The sequence below is a fragment of the Gadus macrocephalus genome, chromosome 22 (genome assembly GCF_031168955.1).
Source record: "Gadus macrocephalus chromosome 22, ASM3116895v1".
NCBI classification, from domain to species: domain Eukaryota; kingdom Metazoa; phylum Chordata; class Actinopteri; order Gadiformes; family Gadidae; genus Gadus; species Gadus macrocephalus.
In genome coordinates, this window is record NC_082403.1 from 2,329,421 (window position 1) to 2,349,596 (window position 20,176).

Genomic DNA, 20,176 nt, shown 5'->3' on the forward strand with positions numbered 1-20,176 from the left:
CTACACCACCCTACACCACCCTACACCGCCCTACACCACCCTACACCACCCTACACCTCCCTACACCGCCCTACACCACCCTACAGCACCCTACAGCACCCTACAGCCCCTACACCACCCTACACCACCCTACAGCACCCTACAGCACCCTACACCGCCCTACACCACCCTACACCGCCCTACACCACCCTACACCGCCCTACACCGCTCTACACCGCCCTACACCACCCTACACCGCCCTACACCACCCTACACCACCCTACACCGCCCTACACCACCCTACAGCCCCTACACCACCCTACACTGCCCTACACCACCCTACACCGCCCTACACCTCCCTACACCGCCCTACACCTCCCTACACCGCCCTACACCACCCTACACCACCCTACACCACCCTACACCGCCCTACACCTCCCTACACCGCCCTACACCACCCTACACCGCCCTACACCACCCTACACCACCCTACAGCACCCCACACCACCCTACACCACCCTACACCTCCCTACACCACCCTACAGCCCCTACACCACCCTACACCACCCTACACCACCCTACACCACCCTACAGCACCCCACACCACCCTACACCGCCCTACAGCCCTCTAGACCACCCTACAGCACCCTACACCCTAGGGGGGCAGTGCCTACACCACCCTATAATGCCCTACACCACCCTACAGTCCCCTACACCACCCTATAATGCCCTACACCACCCTACAGTCCCCTACACCACCCTATAATGCCCTACACCACCCTACAGTCCCCTACACCACCCTATAATGCCCTACACCACCCTACAGTCCCCTACACCACCCTATAATGCCCTACACCACCCTATAATGCCCTACACCACCCTATAATGCCCTACACCACCCTACAGTCCCCTACACCACCCTATAATGCCCTACACCACCCTACAGTCCCCTACACCACCCTATAATGCCCTACACCACCCTATAATGCCCTACACCACCCTATAATGCCCTACACCACCCTATAATGCCCTACACCACCCTACAGTCCCCTACACCACCCTATAATGCCCTACACCACCCTATAATGCCCTACACCACCCTATAATGCCCTACACCACCCTATAATGCCCTACACCACCCTACAGTCCCCTACACCACCCTATAATGCCCTACACCACCCTACAGTCCCCTACACCACCCTATAATGCCCTACACCACCCTACAGTCCCCAACACCACCCTATAATGCCCTACACCACCCTAAACCGCCCTACACCACCCTACACCACCCTATAATGCCCTACACCACCCTACAGTCCCCTACACCACCCTAAACCGCCCTACACCACCCTATAATGCCCTACACCACCCTACAGTCCCCTACACCACCCTACACCACCCTATAATGCCCTACACCACCCTACAGTCCCCTACACCACCCTAAACCACCCTACACCACCCTATAATGCCCTACACCACCCTACAGTCCCCTACACCACCCTACACCACCCTATAGCCCCCAAAACTGCCCGACAGCCCCCTACACTGCCCTACACCACCAGCCCCCTACACTTCCCAACCGCCCCCTACATACAGTGGCGCAACTGCCTACTTTCTGGGGGGTTTGCAGACACATAGCAGGCCCCCCCCCCCCCCCTTTGATCTGGGCACAAATTTGACCTAAAACACACTTTGATATCGAATCAAAAAATTCATTTTGAGTGCACCAGGACAGATATCCGGTGTTTTTTTAGAGGCAGCCTTTCTAAGATGCTCTGCCAGTGTAACATCATACCGTGCTATAAGAGATCAAGGATACCCAGAAAATGTCAATTTCTAGGATGTCCTAACTGTGCATTTTGTCCCCCTCAGTGGCAGGTTTCTTTCTGCAAGGAAGAGTATGCAGTCGATCACTCGAGTCAACAGGCTCTCTGCAATTCGCTATTTTACCTAGGCATAAGCGGGATGCCAATTCTTTCCACATCAGATAAGCATTTATGTGGTAACCACTTGTTTCATGGTGCTTCAGTATCTTTGAAAGACACTGCCAGTTATTATACCCCACCACAAGGCGCGTGTCAGCAACTCTAGCTTCACCAAAAAGCTCTGTTAGAACTGTTGGAGTACAGTAACCAATAGGGGTGGGAAAAATAATCGATCCTTTGATGCATCGCAATACTGTGTAGAACGATTCAGTCTCGATTCAGATACGATAATAATCTTTATTTATTTTTTTGGATTATTAATTTATCAACTTTTGGATTATTTACGGAGTTATAAAGTATCAACTTTATAACTCCGTTTTTACTGGTTATATTGACATAAAACAAAGACTAGCATAGAGATTGAAGTAAAACAAAATAACCACAAACAAGTTCCTATCTTTTCCTTCCAGACACGGCGCCCACTGGAGTGCCGTGTGGGGGGGAGGGGGGGAGGGAGGCGAAGGAGCGGGGGGCGGCTTATCAGTGACGTCCCTCTGTTATTGATCATCGCAATATTCCATCGCTTTGGCGCCCCCTCTGGTGCGGCGCCCCTATGCGCCGCATATAGTGCATACCCACTTTTTGCGCCACTGTCTACATACACCACCCTACACCACCCTACACGACCCTACAACAACCTACACCACCCCACACCTCCCTCACCCCTTCATGTGACCAATAGAGTGGGTATATATACATATCTATACCTATGGACGCATCACGTGTGTGCGTTGGTGTGTTGGGAATGAAGATCCAACGGACTGGAACATATACTACGTTTAGAACGCGGCTGCACAGCAGCACCACCTGCTGGTTACATGCCAACAATGCAGCCTGCAGACCCGCGAAACGTTTCCTTGATTAAAGGTGATATTACTTTAGTGATCACTGCGGCCGGGGCATTTAAAATATTAGTCACCGTTACCTACATTAACTATATGTCATGTTACGTAATCTGTGAATTTAATTGTATTTGTATTTTGCAGTTAGCCATTTATTTGTAGGTTACTATGTTATATTGTATTTTTAATACAAACTTTTACACTAATTTTCATTAATTTATGAGATGAAATATGTCTAAGAGTAGATACAATTATGATAAGATAATATTGATTTAATATCGGTATTCTGGACACTCAGGATCACACAAAACAGGCCTTGGCCTCTTCTTCAATTTATATTCATATTCTACTTCACTGAGTAGGCCTTGTTGTACTACATTGAATGCAACTACACTGAGTACTGCTACACTGAGGACTACGACACTGAGTACTGCTACACTGAGTACTGCTACACTGAGTACTACGACACTGAGTAGACACTGAGTACCACGACACTGAGTACTGCTACACTGAGTACTACGACACTGAGTACTGCTACACTGAGTACTGCTACACTGAGTGCTTCACTAAGTACTGCTCAGTGTAGTACTGCTTATGTCGAGTATGTATGTGTGTGTGTGTGTGTGTGTGTGTGTGTGTGTGTGTGTGTGTGTGTGTGTGTGTGTGTGTGTGTGTGTGTGTGTGTGTGTGTGTGTGTGTGTGTGTGTGTGTGTGTGTGTGTGTTTAGGAGTATGGTTGAATCTTTATCCTGGGGTTGAATGATGGATATCTCCATGTGAGAGGTCAGACAGTAGATATAAACTTACCTCCTGTCTGGTTAAAGATCTTCTTCAGAATCCCAATGTCGGCTTTAAAGGCCTGCTGGTAACCCAGATAGTTTCCAGTGTTCCTCTCCAGGTAGTCGGGGTATTCTCTGATGACCTGCTCCATCCAGTCCTGTTTGAGGACTGTTCTCTGGGTGTTGCTGTCATAGTAGTTAAACTGAACTCCATCCACCATCCCAACAGCAACAAACTCTGGGAAGGTTGAGAGTCCAGACGACGCCGTGTAGAAATAATGCAGAGAGTGAAACACTGTAGACAGACAGACAGACAGGTTAATACGGTACATCACTGTAGACAGACAGACAGACAGGTTAATACTGTCCATCACTGTAGACAGACAGACAGACAGACACACAGACAGGTTAATACTGTCCATCACTGTAGACAGACAGACAGGTTACTACTGTGTATCACTGGAGACAGACAGACAGACAGACAGACAGACAGACAGACAGACAGACAAACAGACAGACAGACAGACAGACAGACAGACAGACAGACAGACAGACAGACAGACAGACAGACAGACAGACAGACAGACAGACAGACAGACAGACAGACAGACAGACAGACAGACAGACAGACAGACAGACAGACAGACAGACAGACAGACAGACAGACAGACATGCGACTAATGTCCATCCCTCAAGTCTAGACCAGGGGTCGGCAACTAAGTTTGGCCTCGGGACAATTTTTTCTCATGATTGATTCATTGATGAAAGTGAATCTAGAACTGCGACGCAGGTCCGTCAGCTGGCTTAGTCATATGCCTAACAAGCACTAGATGACTCTTAAAAGACGTACATATAAACAAGTGTATGCCCTAATCACATAAATGTCAAGCCTGATCATGTGTTGCTTCATTGCAGTGATATCATCATGATCAGTTAGAAAGTGAAATAGGCGAGCTGCTGATCATGTGAGAGAAGGTGATGCAGTCATATTAAACAAAGACGTTGAAAGATGGTGCGATCTACGAGAGAGACGCAGAGGAACTGTCCTTACGAGGCTTTCGTCGGGATAAAAAACCCTAACCCGTCCCTAACCCAAAAGTGGTCAGCAAAATAAAGAATACGTTGGCGTTTTTGCACTTGTAAAGAGTTAATCGCATTTGTAGCCTATACTCAGACGTGAACTCATTCTTGCATGAGTTGCCTTCATTCATAAAAAAATAAAAACATTGGGAATATGCAAATTATTCTAAAGAGGGCTAGACTCCGTGCGCAGCCCCGTATTCTCCCTTGAACCAAGAAAGCCTGCGCCGTGACGAACAGGGGATTTTACCCCCTCGGTTTTACACAGGAAACTTGAGATAAGACGGTGAAATCGCCGGGCGTGCCATGCCTCGACCGAACCGGCAGTGTAGAAATGCCTATGCTGGAGAGAGGGCAGTATAGTGCGCGCACCTAAAAAAGCAGCCTACCACTGCACACACACACACACACACACACACACACACACACACACACACACACACACACACACACACACACACACACACACACACACACACACACACACACACACACATTTTATGTACTTCATTTGATTCCACATTACAAGTTAATATCATTTTTGGAACCAAATGTGATGAATTATCCAACAACTATTTGACCAACAAACATCTTGTTATGGGAATGCATCATTAAGGGTACAGGAAACATCTCCTTTTCCAGATGAACATGCTCCCTATAACAGTTGATATTGAGCAGTACTTAGCTAGCTGTCTGGCCCTTCTTTTACTTAGTCCACTGATGTTAAGTCCACTGACCACCAGCCTATGCACATGGCCTAGACTGCCAAAGACAAGAACAATGAGGACACATTCACACACACACACACACACACACACACACACACACACACACACACACACACACACACACACACACACACACACACACACACACACACACACACACACACACACACACACACCATGGCGGGTGCTGACTGGCTGCGCACACACACAAACCTCCGTTCCTATACTCGCCGTTAGAAGAGCTGTAGACGAAGTAGCCTCTTCAGAGACTCTACTTGCAGCAAACAGCAAAGTCTCAGAGCTTGGCGTCTTAAATCTACTTTGGACTTTTATCAACAGCTCCTGCCTTTCTCTACGTGCAGTATCACACAAAAATGCTTGGATCGCCATTGTTGTTGTATATAGGCCAATAAGGGGGGTTCCGTTTCATTTAATATTGCAGTTTCCAATAACTAACGCTCAGCCCCTCGCAGCTTACGCGTGACCGTGACGAGTGAGTCTCTAACCTCCTGGGAGTAGTAGCAGGATTTGATACAATTGATACAACAAAATCAAAAACGGTGAACTAAGAAAAATTCACTGGATAAGGCCCTTTAAGTAAAAAAAAAATACTTCAGGGTTGCATTTATAATAAAATGTGTAATTTAATGAGATGTTTAGGAGGACTGTGTGTGTGTTTGGGGGGGGGGGGGGTGTGAGTGTGTGAGAGCGAGAGAGAGAGAGCGTGTCGTGTTGGTCAGATTACAGGCGTGTGTAAATCCTGGTAAATGACGAGGCGCTCAATAATAATAATTCATTATATTTATATAGCGCTTTTCAATGACCCAAAGACGCTTACAGAAGGGGGGGACCTAACTCAACACCACCAGTGTGTAGCACCCACTTGGGTGATGCACGGCAGCCAATCTGCACCAGAACGCTCACCACACACCAGCTTGAGGTGGAGAGTGAGGGAATTGATGAGTCAGCCAATTGTACAGGAGGATTATTAGGGGGCCAGATTGAAGTAGCCTGGTTGGGCCAGGACACCGGGGAAACCCCTACTCTTTGCGATAAGTGTCCTGGGATCTTTTATGACCACAGTGAGTCAGGACCTCGGTTTTACGTCTCCTCCGAAGGACGGCACCTTCCACAGCACAGTGTCCCCATCACTGCACTGGGGCATCGGGATTGATGAGTGAAGGGGCCAGAGGGAAGAGTGCCACCTATTGGCCACCACCCGACACCACTTACAGCACCTGGTATTCCCAGGCGGTCTCCCATCCAAGTACTAACCAGGCCCGACCCTGCTTAGCTTCCGAGATCAGACGAGATCGGGCGTGTTCAGGGTGGTATGGCTCAAATAGCTCTTGTAGTTGCATTAAATACATCCAAGCTGCAATGCACTATTTTCTCTAAAGGTGTGGCCTCACTTGGCTTCCTCAAAAAAAATCCCCACGCCACTGTCTCGTCTTGATCTCGTCTGACAGGAGAGACTGTCCCTGATATTAGTGGCCCCGGAGAACCGATCAGTTCTGTGATTTCCAGAGCTGGCCGCGCTCTTGCGGTCGGCGTCGTGGCCGGTACCGTTCAGGCCGGATGCGCTTTCACAGGCCCACGGGACGGTGCACCACCCGCCCGATGTCTCGGGACGGCTGTTGATCTGGCTCCTGAGAGGTTGATCCTGCAGGGCAAAGGTTTGCCTGAGACGGTTATCAACACTATTCAGAGGGCTCGTGCGCCTTCTACTTCTTCCCTCTATGCGGCGAAGTGGTGCGCCTTCTCTAATTGGTGTGAGACGAACCACGCTGTCCCATCTCAATGCGAGGTGGGAAGCGTGCTTTCGTTTCTGCTAAACTTATTGGAGAAAGGTTTGGCCTTCTCCACTATCAAGGTCTCTGCGACAGCCGTTTCGGCTGGCCATGCAGGCTGTGATGGTGGACCGATCTTCAGCCATCCACTGGTCAAGAGATTCTTGCGTGGGGCTAGACGTGCTTACACCACGCTGGGATCTCCCCACCGTGTTGCGCGGATTGTCCAGGGATCCTTTCGAGCCTCTTTCTCAGGCCCCTTTGGATGCCCTGTCCTTTAAGACGGCGCTCTTGTTGGCCTTGGTTTCTGCCAAGCGGGCCGGTGAGCTAACCGCTCTGTCTGTCAGCCCGAGTTGCTTGTTGCTAAACGAGGACAGCTATTTTCTGTCCCCGGGAATTTTCGGTTGAGGGATATTGTGCTTAAGGCTTTTCACCCCCCGCCTCATTCTAGTGAGGCGGAGGCAGAGTTGCATCTCCTGTGCCCGGTTCGGGCGTTGGCTATGTACGTGAATCGCTCGGCCGCGTTCCGCTCCACACAACAGTTGTTTGTGTGTTATAGCGACGCTAGCAGGGGCCGCGCTCTCTCTAAGCAGCGGTATTCTCGCTGGGTATGTGAGGGTGTTTGCCTAGCCTACTCTCGGCAGGGCTTGGCGCCACCGTTGGGCGTTAAAGCTCACTCCACACGGAGCGTGGCCGCTTGAACGGCTCTACTCAGGGGCGTTTCGGTGGAAGACATCTGCGCGGCTGCGTCTAGGTCTTCCCCCGGCCCCTTTGTCAGTTTTTACATGTTAGACATGTCCAGGGGCTCACTCGGCAACTCTGTGCTGGAGTCCCGGACCCCCTTTACGGCTTAAGAATATAGACATTTTCTTTAAAGCGGCGTGGTTGGATTTCCTCTCGCCGGCTGGCGAGTTGGACTTGACTACCAGTCTTACTCTCCCACCGTTTTTCAAATGAAAAACAGGCTAGGGTTTTTTTCTATTGGCCCGCCAATTGTCAGGTGGGTTTGTTTGCCAGTATGGTACTCCCGCCGTTTCTTTCAAATAAGAAACGGCCGAGAGAGACCCCTTATTTGAGAGCCAGATTCCGTAGCTCCGCCCCCGGTGGTAGCGGACCTAATGGAAACCTAGTTGCTCTGGTTTTTTCTTTTCCTTTTCATGGGTTCCATGAAGCACGGATTAGAGCCGGAGTCTTTGCAGACTCACTTTTTTCTCTCTTGATCTTAGCCTTGCTTGATCTAGGAGGAATTCGTTTTTTATTAAGCTGTTGTGTTTTACACTTCCTTGGCTTTTTGAGTGTGCTCTTGTAACGGGTGTCTATCTGCGTTGTGTTCTGGTCTATGCATTGGAAGGGTGGAAGGACGGCTGGACAACAATGGAGGGTTTCTCATTTATTGGTACCTGGACGAGCCAAAGAAAATCATGTCATCGCATGTAAACCGTCATGTAAACCGTCATAGCCAGGACCACATTCCCGCCTCCACTCAGATAGCCAACGGCATTCTCACAATATATTAGGGGTGTAACGGTACACGTATTTGAACCGAACCGTCACGGTACAGGCACTTCGGTGCGGTTACAAAGGTACACCGCGGTACGTAAATGTGGCGTACATAGCGTTAATATGGCGAATGTAAAGGCTTGTTTTGCGGTGCGGAACTTAAAACTTGAAGTCGGAGTTCCCCCCGGACCGTTTAGCGTTATTAGGCTCAGCTCGCACGTGCGCGTACTCTGCGTAGTAGCAGTAGCAGAGCGCGATCGCGACTGTGTGTGGATTGATGGCTACTAGCGAACTGAGAGCGAACTGCATGGCGAGCGACAACAGAAAACCGGAGCTTGAAGATGCCCCCTGCCCCTGTCATTGAAATCCCAAGTGTGGGAGAACTTTGGATTCCAGGTTAATTATCACAATGGGGAAAGATGAGTGGACAAGTCGAAAGCTGTGTGCAGACATTGTTCAACAGCGATCGTCTATGCAAATGGGAACACATCGAACATGCACACGCATTTAAAAAGGCACCATCCAGGTGTTACTGTCACCGCTGCGAAAAGAAAAAAAGTTGTTCAAACCGTTCAAACCCAGCTCACTACACTATTTAATCAACCCCTACACCTGTCTGGGAATTCAGAACGGGCAAATGCCATCACCAGGTCTATTGGTGTTTTCATTGCCTCCTTCTGCACACAATGTTGACAAGTTAATCTTCCTAAAAAAAAAAAAACTGAAAGTTGAATGAAGCTGAAACTGTTTACGTTATTATTACTGTGATAATTTGAGCATTATTTGAAGTTTGAAGCAGTATTTTCTTTTTTTTTATAAAATACATAAGCTGTAATTTAAGTTAAGGCTGCAGTTGCACTTTTATTTAATGATTGATATTTATATTTATGAGAACTTCAGAGCTTTAGAGAGCTGCAGGAATATTTTCTTTAAACCCTTAAAGTTTACATACTCTTGGTTACATACCAGCTTAAAGAGCCTAGACTGAGCATTAACACTGGATTTTTTTTCCATTAATTTTATGTTAGGGTTATTGGAGAATTGCAGCAGTACATTTTTTATATTTGTTACACATTTTATTTGTATGTTTCATACTGACAGCTAAAACTGTTGTGTTGAATTCGTTACTAATTAAACTTAAACAGAACGAACAAAACGTTCGTTCTGTCAAGCAATCAGTTTTTTCACCATAACTATAAACCGAACCGTCCTGTACCGTACCGTGACTTCAAAACCGAGGTACGTACCGAACCGTGACTGTTGTGTACCGTTACACCCCTACAATATATAATAACATAAAAATAAACAAAATAGCATAATGAATGCGATTTGACTGCACTCCAACAAACATAAACATATGTGATATTTATCAAATTTCATCAAAACTAAAATATGTTGTTTCACCCTGGTTACACTCTGGTGACTTGAGTCGTTTTGACTGGGTTCCAGCAGGAGTACATTGATCGGGCTCCGCTCGCAGCTTCACCTTAGCCCATAAGGTGAAGCCTAGACGGCGTAGCCTACATGGAATAGAACGATAGTTGTAGGTGTAGCCGTCTAGTTTCCCACCTGCTGTACCCTCCAAATGCTGAAAGAAAAGCGTGGAGGATGAGCGACGGTATACAACGCGTTATATAGACACGATACCGTGGGAAATGTGGGCGGTGCCCACGCTGATAGGTGCATAGTTTGAATTTTCAGCAGACAGGACAAGCCCAATCATAGAACTAGAGTTATAATAACATAACTATCGTTTTCCACAGCCAACACCCAGCATGTGACCCAGGCAGCTAATCAGGTTGCCCAGGCCTGTCTCCAAACCAGTCAGATGAGTCCCCTTAATCACCCGGCAGCCATCTTGGTTCTACACGCTAGCGGGTGGGGAACTGAATGAGGATTTATACATTATATTATTTGATCTGCTGAGAGATTATATCTTTTTTCAAGATGTTAAAGCTATTTACATTTAGTATACTTGTGTTCACATTATATACATGATCAAATACTGAATAAATGAAAAGCTGAATACCTATCTAAATAACCTAATATCATAAATGCAGTTAATAAATGTTTTTGTGAATGTATATGTATCACATGGCTTCTCAGTTTTTCATAACTTAATATAATAATTTTGCATTATTAATTTCCATATTTTTTATACAATTTCATATTATTTTAAAATAAATTCGTTCATATTTGTCAATTTAATCCTAAGGATTGACCTAAATCCAATCATCTTATAATAATGAACCTAACCTCTAAACAAAGTATGTAAACTCTAAATTAAGTATGTAAACCTAACCTAATGATAGGTATATTAAATATATGTAGGCAAAACTATTTTTATGTATTTTATTGACCCAAGTACATATGATCCAATTCCCTGAAAAACAAAGAATATGCAACAAACAGCATTAAGGCTAAAGCAACCTAGCTTAACTGTTGGTGCCTATGTAGTATGCAATTCTCTTGCTAGCAGAACTCTAAAATAACTATGAATTTTATTGTAATTTAGCAAATGTAGTGTCTTTAGTTAGCTGAAGTCCCAAGCCTGATTGTAAGGATTATAAATGAACAGTGATCCACTCCATCCTGGTTTAGGAAGAGGAATGTGAGAAACCTCTTCATGATTTAACTTTGACCCTAAACAGCAAGAAAGCACAAGTCAGCATTAAACATTAAACACTTATCACTGTGAGGATTTACTTTATTAATCTATTACTGTGATGAAGAACTGTTAAAATATGACTAAATGTATTTCTGTGATGGATTGTTAATGCTTAAGTAATATTAAGCATTACCATTACTGTGATAAAGTAGGCTTCTAATAAATATAACTGTGAACATATGAGTCTGAATAAGTATTGTAAAGTGGTAAAGTACTGACTGTGGTCAGAGGTTGGGCCTCAGGAGCCGGATCTGCCCCTCAGTGTTCACAGAGCTGGTGTCAGAAGAAGCTGGGAAGTAGCAAAACGAGAGGAGGTGAAGTCATGACTGAGCTAGATATATCTAGATCTACAGAGCTTGTGGCAACCCGGCCCGGGCCAATTAAGGACATGCAGAGCACCTGAGGAACAGGTGGAGAAGCAGGGCTTCAATAGTCCTGCTTCTCCCCTCATGCGGGGCTCTCCCAGCCATGTGGCTCCTGCATGGAGAGACCGGTCCTCGTGGGTGACGGGATTCCTCCCACGAGGGAGGGGACGGTCGATTCCTCCCACGTTATTTCGTTGTTGTATTATTTTCCATATGAGACTTGGTTTAATTTAGGATTAAACATGCCTTTTTGTTTTTTTGCCAGTTATGTTGTGTCCTGGTTGGGGAGGAGGTGGTTCACTCTAGGAGGTGGGTTGCCACAACATGCATTGTCCAGATCTACAGAGCTGTATAGTCCAGTGAGCAAGATGTATCAAGATCTATAGAGCTGTATAGTCCAGTGAGCTAGATGTATCTAGATCTATAGAGCTGTATAGTCCAGTGAGCAAGATGTATCAAGATCTATAGAGCTGTATAGTCCAGTGAGCTAGATGTATCTAGATCTATAGAGCTGTATAGTCCAGTGAGCTAGATGTATCTAGATCTATAGAGCTGTATAGTCCAGTGAGCTAGATGTATCTAGATCTATAGAGCTGTATAGTCCAGTGAGCTGGATGTATCTAGATCTATAGAGCTGTATAGTCCAGTGAGCTGGATGTATCTAGATCTACAGAGCTGTATAGTCCAGTGAGCTAGATGTATCTAGATCTATAGAGCTGTATAGTCCAGTGAGCTAGATGTATCTAGATCTATAGAGCTGTATAGTCCAGTGAGCTAGATGTATCTAGATCTATAGAGCTGTATAGTCCAGTGAGCTAGATGTATCTAGATCTATAGAGCTGTATAGTCCAGTGAGCTAGATGTATCTAGATCTATAGAGCTGTATAGTCCAGTGAGCTAGATGTATCTAGATCTATAGAGCTGTATAGTCCAGTGAGCTAGATGTATCTAGATCTATAGAGCTGTATAGTCCAGTGAGCTAGATGTATCTGGATCTATAGAGCTGTATAGTCCAGTGAGCTAGATGTATCTAGATCTACAGAGCTGCATAGTCCAGTGAGCTAGATGTATCTAGATCTACAGAGCTGCATAGTCCAGTGAGCTAGATGTATCTAGATCTATAGAGCTGTATAGTCCAGTGAGCTAGATGTATCTAGATCTATAGAGCTGTATAGTCCAGTGAGCTAGATGTATCTAGATCTATAGAGCTGTATAGTCCAGTGAGCTAGATGTATCTAGATCTATAGAGCTGTATAGTCCAGTGAGCTAGATGTATCTAGATCTACAGAGCTGCATAGTCCAGTGAGCTAGATGTATCTAGATCTATAGAGCTGTATAGTCCAGTGAGCTAGATGTATCTAGATCTATAGAGCTGTATAGTCCAGTGAGCTAGATGTATCTAGATCTATAGAGCTGTATAGTCCAGTGAGCTAGATGTTTCTAGATCTATAGGCCTGTATAGTCCAGTGAGCTAGATGTTTCTAGATCTATAGAGCTGTATAGTCCAGTGAGCTATATGTTTCTAGATCTATAGAGCTGTAGAGACAGTGAGCTAGACAATTCACAAAGGTCTCGATTGGTAGTGGTGTTGATCATAAGAGCAGGACTGCAGTAAAAAAATAATTTTACTCACCATCTAGTTTGTGATGCTTCTCTGAATCTAAGGATCAAGAGAAATGATTAGTGTTGTAACAGTGGTGGATATCCTCATGTTATTATACATTGATATTCTTAATGCCACAACATCTCATTGGAGAAGGTTAATCATTCAGAAGTGGAGGTTTCTACAACCAGACCACCTGTGTGTGAAGAAAACCAATCAGATCGTAGGAAGGGGACAGGAAGTAGGAGCAGGTGGAGATCAGGTCTCAGTCCTCCTGGAGAGTTTGATCCACTCACCGTTCCTCTTCTTGTACAGAAGGACTCCAACAGCAGCAGCAGCAGCAGCGAGGAGGAGAAAAACGAACCCAATGATGATGGGGATGGTGATGCCACTCTGGACCTCTGAAGGTACATCAAGCAAACACAATCAGTCGTGTAATAATAGATGATGGACAGAGACCCTCCCCCATCCATCCCTCCATCATTGGACCACATGTCAACGTCACGTGATGCTACACACACGACTAACACAACGTCAGTGGAACTTAGGGCTGTACAGTATGGACTAAAATGTATATCACGGTATGATTTGAGGAATAGACGGTAACGGTATTATATCACGGTATGTTAATTCTATCTTCTAATTTCAATATAAATGCCTCTGAAGGGGTAAAATACTGGAAAGGCAGCAAAACCGAATCAAAAAAATTAAAATCTATTCTCAAGTTACTTCCATCTCTGAAAAACACTAATGTTTAATAGTATGGATTTGTTTCTCCACTTGCGTGCAGACCTTGCCATATAGTTTTGGCATCTCAATTTGGCTGAAGTGTGTGCGAGCATGTAACGCGTACCTGCGCACCTGCATACTTGCGCAATAGCATACTGCCTGAGAACGCAGTATCGCTGTCAATCTGTCCCTGGGAAAAGTAACGTGGTGCCGAATTGAAAAAGGAACTATGTTTCGTTACCATATTTTCAGTAGTTGCTCGGAACTTTGTACATGAAAAAGTAGTTAGGGAACTGTATTAACGCATTACTTACTTTGTTACGCGTTACACACAACATTGTCTACCGGTCCCACCGGTCCCGAGGTAACGTCAAAATCAATACCGTAGCACAAATTCACACCGGTATACCTTCAGCACCGTTTATACCGTCTGTTCTGGAGCTCAGGGTCACTCTGGGACTGATCTGAGCCTAGCCCTATTCATAGAACTCAAATACCCACAATCCACCCTGTTCTGCTGCAGTGAGCTACTCCTGAGAGCTGTGTGTTTACCCAGTAGCTTCAGCAGTGTCCAGGTACACCTGGCAGTGGTTGTGATGAGGTCAGGTGGAGGTGGTGAGACATGTGTTCCCCACCTCCATCACCAGTCTTACCCCCGTTGGTCCTGATGAGGGCGGGGTCCAGGGGGGTGGAGATCTCCTCGATCCCTCTCAGCTGGACCACACACTCGTACCTCCCCCAGTCCTCCTGTGGGACGGCCGTGAGGTTGAGGTCCACGCTGACCTGGAAGGTCCCGTCGTGGTTGGGGAGGACCTCCCCGGGGTCCACCTGCTCATGGAGCTCCTGGCCGTCTCTCCTCCAGAACACCACCACCCTGTCAGGGTAGAAGCCTGTAGCATGGCACACCACTGGGGAGCATGGCACACCACTGGGGAGCATGGCACACCACTGGGGAGGAGGGGCCCCTCTGGAGCAGAGACACCCGCGGACGCTCTAGAGAGAGAGAGAGAGAGAGAGAGAGAGAGAGAGAGAGAGAGAGAGAGAGAGAGAGAGAGAGAGAGAGAGAGAGAGAGAGAGAGAGAGAGAGAGAGAGAGAGAGAGAGAGAGAGAGAGAGAGAGAGAGAGAGAGAGAGAGAGAGAGAGAGAGAGAGAGAGAGAGAGAGAGAGAGAGAGAGAGAGAGAGAGAGAGAGAGAGAGAGAGATTTTTAACACTTTTTTTTAAATTACTTGTTATGTTATATATTCCATATTCAAAGCACTGAGTTAGGAATTAGTTTATATATTGGGGTCAGAGTGAGAGGGGGGGGGGGATAGGTAGGGGGGAAGAGAAAGGGGTAGGGGAAAGGGAGAGATAGAGAGGGGGGCAGAGATAGAGAGGGGGGAGGGAGAAAGGGAGAGGGGAGGGGGGAGGGAGAAAGGGAGAGGGGAGGGGGGAGGGAGGGAGAGAGAGAGGGGGGAGAGAGGGAACAGGGACTCAGAGACATGAGTCTGTCAACGCCCACCAGGTCATGTGACTACCTGTTCTCTGCAGAGTGCTCTTCCCATAGGACAGGTACTTCTTCAGCCAATCAACACACTGCTTGGTGTAGTAGTGCTTCTGCAGTTGATTATAACCTCTATACCCATCCCATTTCTGTTTGGTGCTGACAGCCTGACGTACTGCAGCGACCCAGGTCAGGTGCTTCAGGTCCAACGATATGAAGTCCTCTCCATCATAACCATACTGCTCATAACCATCAGTAGAATCATCCTCATCATCCAACTCACAGCCATACATCTCCTGATATATGTGGGCACCTGAGAGAGAGAGCGAGAGCGCGAGAGCGAGAGCGAGAGAGAGATGAGTACTGCTACACTGAGTACTGCTACACTGAGTACTGCTACACTGAGTACTACTACACTAATAATACACTGCATTCAGTGTAGCAGTACTCTGTGTTCACCGTGTGAACACAGAGTACTGCTTTATCCTGGGGTCAAATTATGGATATCTCCATGTGAGAGGTCAGACAGTAGATATAAACTTACCTCCTGTCTGGTTAAAGCGCTGCTTGGCAATCCCAATGTTGGCTTTGAAGCTCTGCTGTTCAACCAGAAATGTTCCAGTGCTCCTCCCCAGGTAGGCGGGGTCCTCTCTGGTGACCTGCTCCATCCAGTCCTGTTTGGGTACGGCTCTCTTACTGACGCTGTCATAGTGAACCATCTGAACTCCATCCACCATCCCAACAGCAACAAACTCTGGGAAGGCTGTGAGTCCAGACGACGCCGTATAGAAATAATGCAGAGAGTGAAGCACTGTAGACAGACAGACAGACAGGTTAATACGGTACATCACTGTAGACAGACAGACAGGTTAATACGGTACATCACTGTAGACAGACAGACAGGTTAATACGGTACATCACTGTAGACAGACAGACAGACAGGTCAATACGGTTCATCACTGTAGACAGACAGGTTAATACGGTACATCACTGTAGACAGACAGGTTAATACGGTACATCACTGTAGACAGACAGACAGGTTAATACGGTACATCGCTGTAGACAGACAGACAGGTAGCTGTACATCACTAAAGACATACAGACAGGTTATGACAGACAGGTTAATACTGTTCATCCCTCTAGACAGAAAGGCCCATGGCCCCTCCCCCTGCTCTATGGCTCCCCCTGTCCTATGGCCCCGCCCCCTTTCCCATGGCTCCGCCCCCTGGCCGTCCAGGTAATGAAGGAACCTTTAGGCCCCGTTCACACAAAGCCGATTTCATGGCGAAACCGCAAAGGTCTTGTACGGTTCGGCCTTCCGTCCACACGAAGCCGGCGAATCCGCTGACCGAAACCGCAAACTTCTGAAACCACCCTCGGAGGTGGTTTCAAATCTACCCGGTTTCGTTTTGGATTCGTGTGTACGCCTGAAACCGCAAACCATGATGTCATCGCCCCACCCCTCGACCTCCTAGCCAATGGCTCTTAAGCCCGCGGAGTCTCAGAAATCACATGCGAGCATGCGCACAAGGGCAGCCCTTATGCGCATGCTCGCCTCTTCTTCTTATTTCATTTCTTCTGGATTTCTGTAGCAGAAGCAGCGCCCCTTATGGGCCTGGAATGTTTACTACAGCGTTTCTACAGATCTACCCGGTTTCGCTTGGCTTCTTCTTTACGGAGATACTTCGAAACCGGATAGATCGAAACAGTAACGGTTTCGCCCGTTTCGGCTTCGTGTGAACGGGGCCTTAGTTTGATCTTATTCACATCCAAACATCTCACTGTAGCCTACAGCGCTGGCTGTCCAGACCTTCAACTACAACACAACCTGCTGCCTCTTAGTCATTACTGCTGACATGAATATTAAACTATTATTTAAATAACTATTACAATGTTATCATAATTATAAGCATATTGGTGAATTTCTGTATTCGATGACGGCATTTTAACTATATTCACGTTGCTATCATTGGAATGATAATAATTAATATATTTCATAATCATATATTGATAGCAATGATAATAATTATATTAGTGTGTGTCTGCGTGTGTATACGCGTGTGTGCGCGTGAGTGATGATTCTCCAAGAACGTTGACTAGTTAATAATAAGATATCACTGAGTGTTAATATAATCCTTAGGATTCAAAGTAGACTTAAAGTCAGTGGCAGTTTTAACATAGAGGTATGCGGCCGCTTGGCCACATACAGCAGAGATGCAGAGATGAGGCAAGACAAGTCTAAACGTGATAATAAAATAAAGGGTTATGAAAAGGGTTAGGAAATAAAGTTACCCCAGTGGCTCAAATAAAAGAAAAATGAAAAAAGACGCCGGAAAGTATTTGGCAACGCTGCCAAAGATTAAGCACTTTTTTTTACGGCTACTGTCGAGGATACAGACAGGAACAACGTCCAAAGCGTTGAACACGCCTCTACAGCAGCAGCAGCAGCTAGCTGTGAAGTGGTGCTGGGTGAAGACCTGTGAGAAGACGTCAATAAGTAGGACTCTGTGTCAGAAGCGTGTGATGTGAAAAACAATCTATCTTTTCTCTCTCATAGACTCTCTCTCCCTCTCTCTGCCTCTCTCTCTTGTACATAGGTTTGTTTGTAGAATGTTTGAAATGTTCAAACTGAACTGTTATGTCAATTCACTTACAATATCCTGGATCTTGTACATGGGTTTGTTTGTAGAATGATTGAAATGTCAATCTCAAGTGCAATGCCAATTGCACTTGAGATATATACACATACAAAGTCAATTATTCATCATGGCAATACTTGCTTAGTATATGACTGTTTGTGATGTTTCGCTAAGTATATCACTGTTTGTGGGGGTTCACCCTAACTACTTCTCTTGCTGGTTATATTGATATTGATTTGTATCTTAATAATAATAATCTTTATAATAAACAGTGCTGGTTTGTCTGGCATTTTGGCAAAGACAGGCGTTATCTGAAACCTTATTCTCTAGTTCCATCGTTACTATTAGTTTGTGGACTTCTACACTTTGTGCGTTCTCCACTTTCCATCTTTATTTTGGAGTAAAAAAAGTGTACATATCTTTGGCTTGGGCCCCCATTTTGCTAAATCCGCCACTGTGAATACCTGCCTGTAAAGGGTGCAGCAAGATGAGGAAGTAAAAAAACTGTGTTTAAGTCAAGACCTTTAATGCTATCAGGCCATCAACAGCTGCAGTCATGTAGAACATTTCCATCAAAATATCTTTGTTGTCATTGTTGTAGGCTTTAAAATTAAAAACTGTCTCTGACATTGCTTATATAATGTGCGTGTTTGTATGGGCACGCGTGTGTGCGTGTGCGTGTGTGTGTGTCACCTTGCCTTGGCCGCTTTCTGAATTGAAGCCTGTAAAGGGTTTAGCAAGATAAGAAGGAAGAAACACAAGAAGAATCCAACCCAACAAGAAATATTAATTGACGAAAAATGAAGGAAGAAAATAACCCTGTCTATTAGAGAACCACACGACAGTACAAACATGCTTACCCTTACTCTGAGTATTAGTATTCTAGATTAGCTTTACCTGCCTATCCACCATTCAGTCTGTACATATTTTTTCTCTGTTCTGTTTTTAAGATCGGATGAGGTGGGCCCCATACATATCTTAGCCTTGGGCCCCCATACATATCTTAGCCTTGGGCCCCCATTTTGCTAAATCCGCCACTGGTTAAAGTACACAGATTCCCTCCTAACTGAAGTTTAATGTTTGGTTCTGATGATAGATTGTACATTTGGGAACGAAATCATCAAACCAGTGCGCTGGATCGTTTTCACAATTGAAACCAGAATAAATGTTCTTATATTAGTTTACATACTCACAGTAAAAGATGAATCATGTTGTGGATTAATTTAACTCATTAGAGAGGATAATCAAATGCTTTTCAACCAAATTAGGGAATCTAAGCATCGTTTCAGGGACCATAAACAAACCTTTTGGAAGGATAGTTTTGAAAAGTGAAAACTTGAGTCAGTCTTACCTGAGGACACACCGTGACCAAAGACCAACAGCAGCAGCCCCGTTAGCGCCTTCATATCGATGTATTCAGAAGAACAGCTCGATGAGATTATCCACAGAGACGTGCCTCCGACTCGAGCATCAGATGCACTGACCAGGAAACCTGCAGACAAGAGACGGATCACGAGGGAGAGGCCGGACTGGACCAATAGGAATTCAATACGGCTGCGACGTCATTGGTTACCAGGAGAACTTAAAAATGAAACACACACACACACACACACACACACACACTGGTAACCCGGTACTCGATGGCGCGGGTTCCAGGTATAAATGACACGTGTTGTCGGGGGTTCAAGCCGTACTCGGCATTTATCATCAGTAACCGGGGTACACAGGGTCCATATACACAAGACTTAGGGTCTCCCTGAGCCTCTCGTTCGCTGTCGTCCCGTGGGCCTCCTTGCTCTCCATGGTTCCCGGTCCCGTCTGTCTGTCCTCGTGGCCCTTTTAAAATGGCTCCCGCTCCGTCCAGCAGGTGTCCCCCAATCACGCTGATTGGGGAGAGACGTGGGGCTCTCTGTCGCCAGTCGGTGGGTGGCGGCGGTACATGCCACACACACACACACACACACACACACACACACACACACACACACACACACACACACACACAC

General features: G+C 46.1%; 2 protein-coding genes and 1 non-coding gene across 3 annotated transcripts in view; all 3 read right to left on the reverse strand.

Moving 5' to 3' along the window:
• LOC132451379 (uncharacterized) overlaps window positions 1-20,176 on the reverse strand; it is a 291,272-nt gene that overhangs the window by 10,998 nt on the left and 260,098 nt on the right. The window contains 1 exon segment of the mRNA XM_060043831.1: window positions 13,615-13,719. Coding sequence (XP_059899814.1) covers window positions 13,615-13,719 — 105 coding nt within the window.
• Window positions 6,619-6,737, reverse strand: LOC132451755 (5S ribosomal RNA). The gene has a single exon (XR_009524207.1). It is a non-coding gene; the product is annotated as a 5S ribosomal RNA (ribosomal RNA).
• Window positions 14,780-19,662, reverse strand: LOC132451438 (class I histocompatibility antigen, F10 alpha chain-like). The gene is made up of 4 exons (XM_060044009.1): window positions 19,522-19,662; window positions 16,076-16,342; window positions 15,566-15,844; window positions 14,780-15,040 (listed from the first exon to the last, which is right to left on the reverse strand). The coding sequence occupies exons 1-4, from the start codon at window positions 19,574-19,576 to the stop codon at window positions 14,925-14,927; spliced, it is 717 nt and encodes a 238-aa protein (XP_059899992.1). The 5' UTR covers window positions 19,577-19,662; the 3' UTR covers window positions 14,780-14,924.

What these genes read in the sequence shown, in the direction of transcription:
- LOC132451438 (XM_060044009.1), bottom strand. Translation starts at nt 19,576, where the DNA reads ATGAAGGCGCTAACGGGGCTGCTGCTGTTGGTCTTTGGTCACGGTGTG. An exon ending in TGGTCACGGTGTGTCCTCAG is followed by an intron (nt 16,343 to 19,521) that starts GTAAGACTGACT and finishes GTCTGTCTACAG; the next exon opens with TGCTTCACTCTCTGCATTAT. An exon ending in GAGCACTCTGCAGAGAACAG is followed by an intron (nt 15,041 to 15,565) that starts GTAGTCACATGA and finishes CTCTCTCTCTAG; the next exon opens with AGCGTCCGCGGGTGTCTCTG.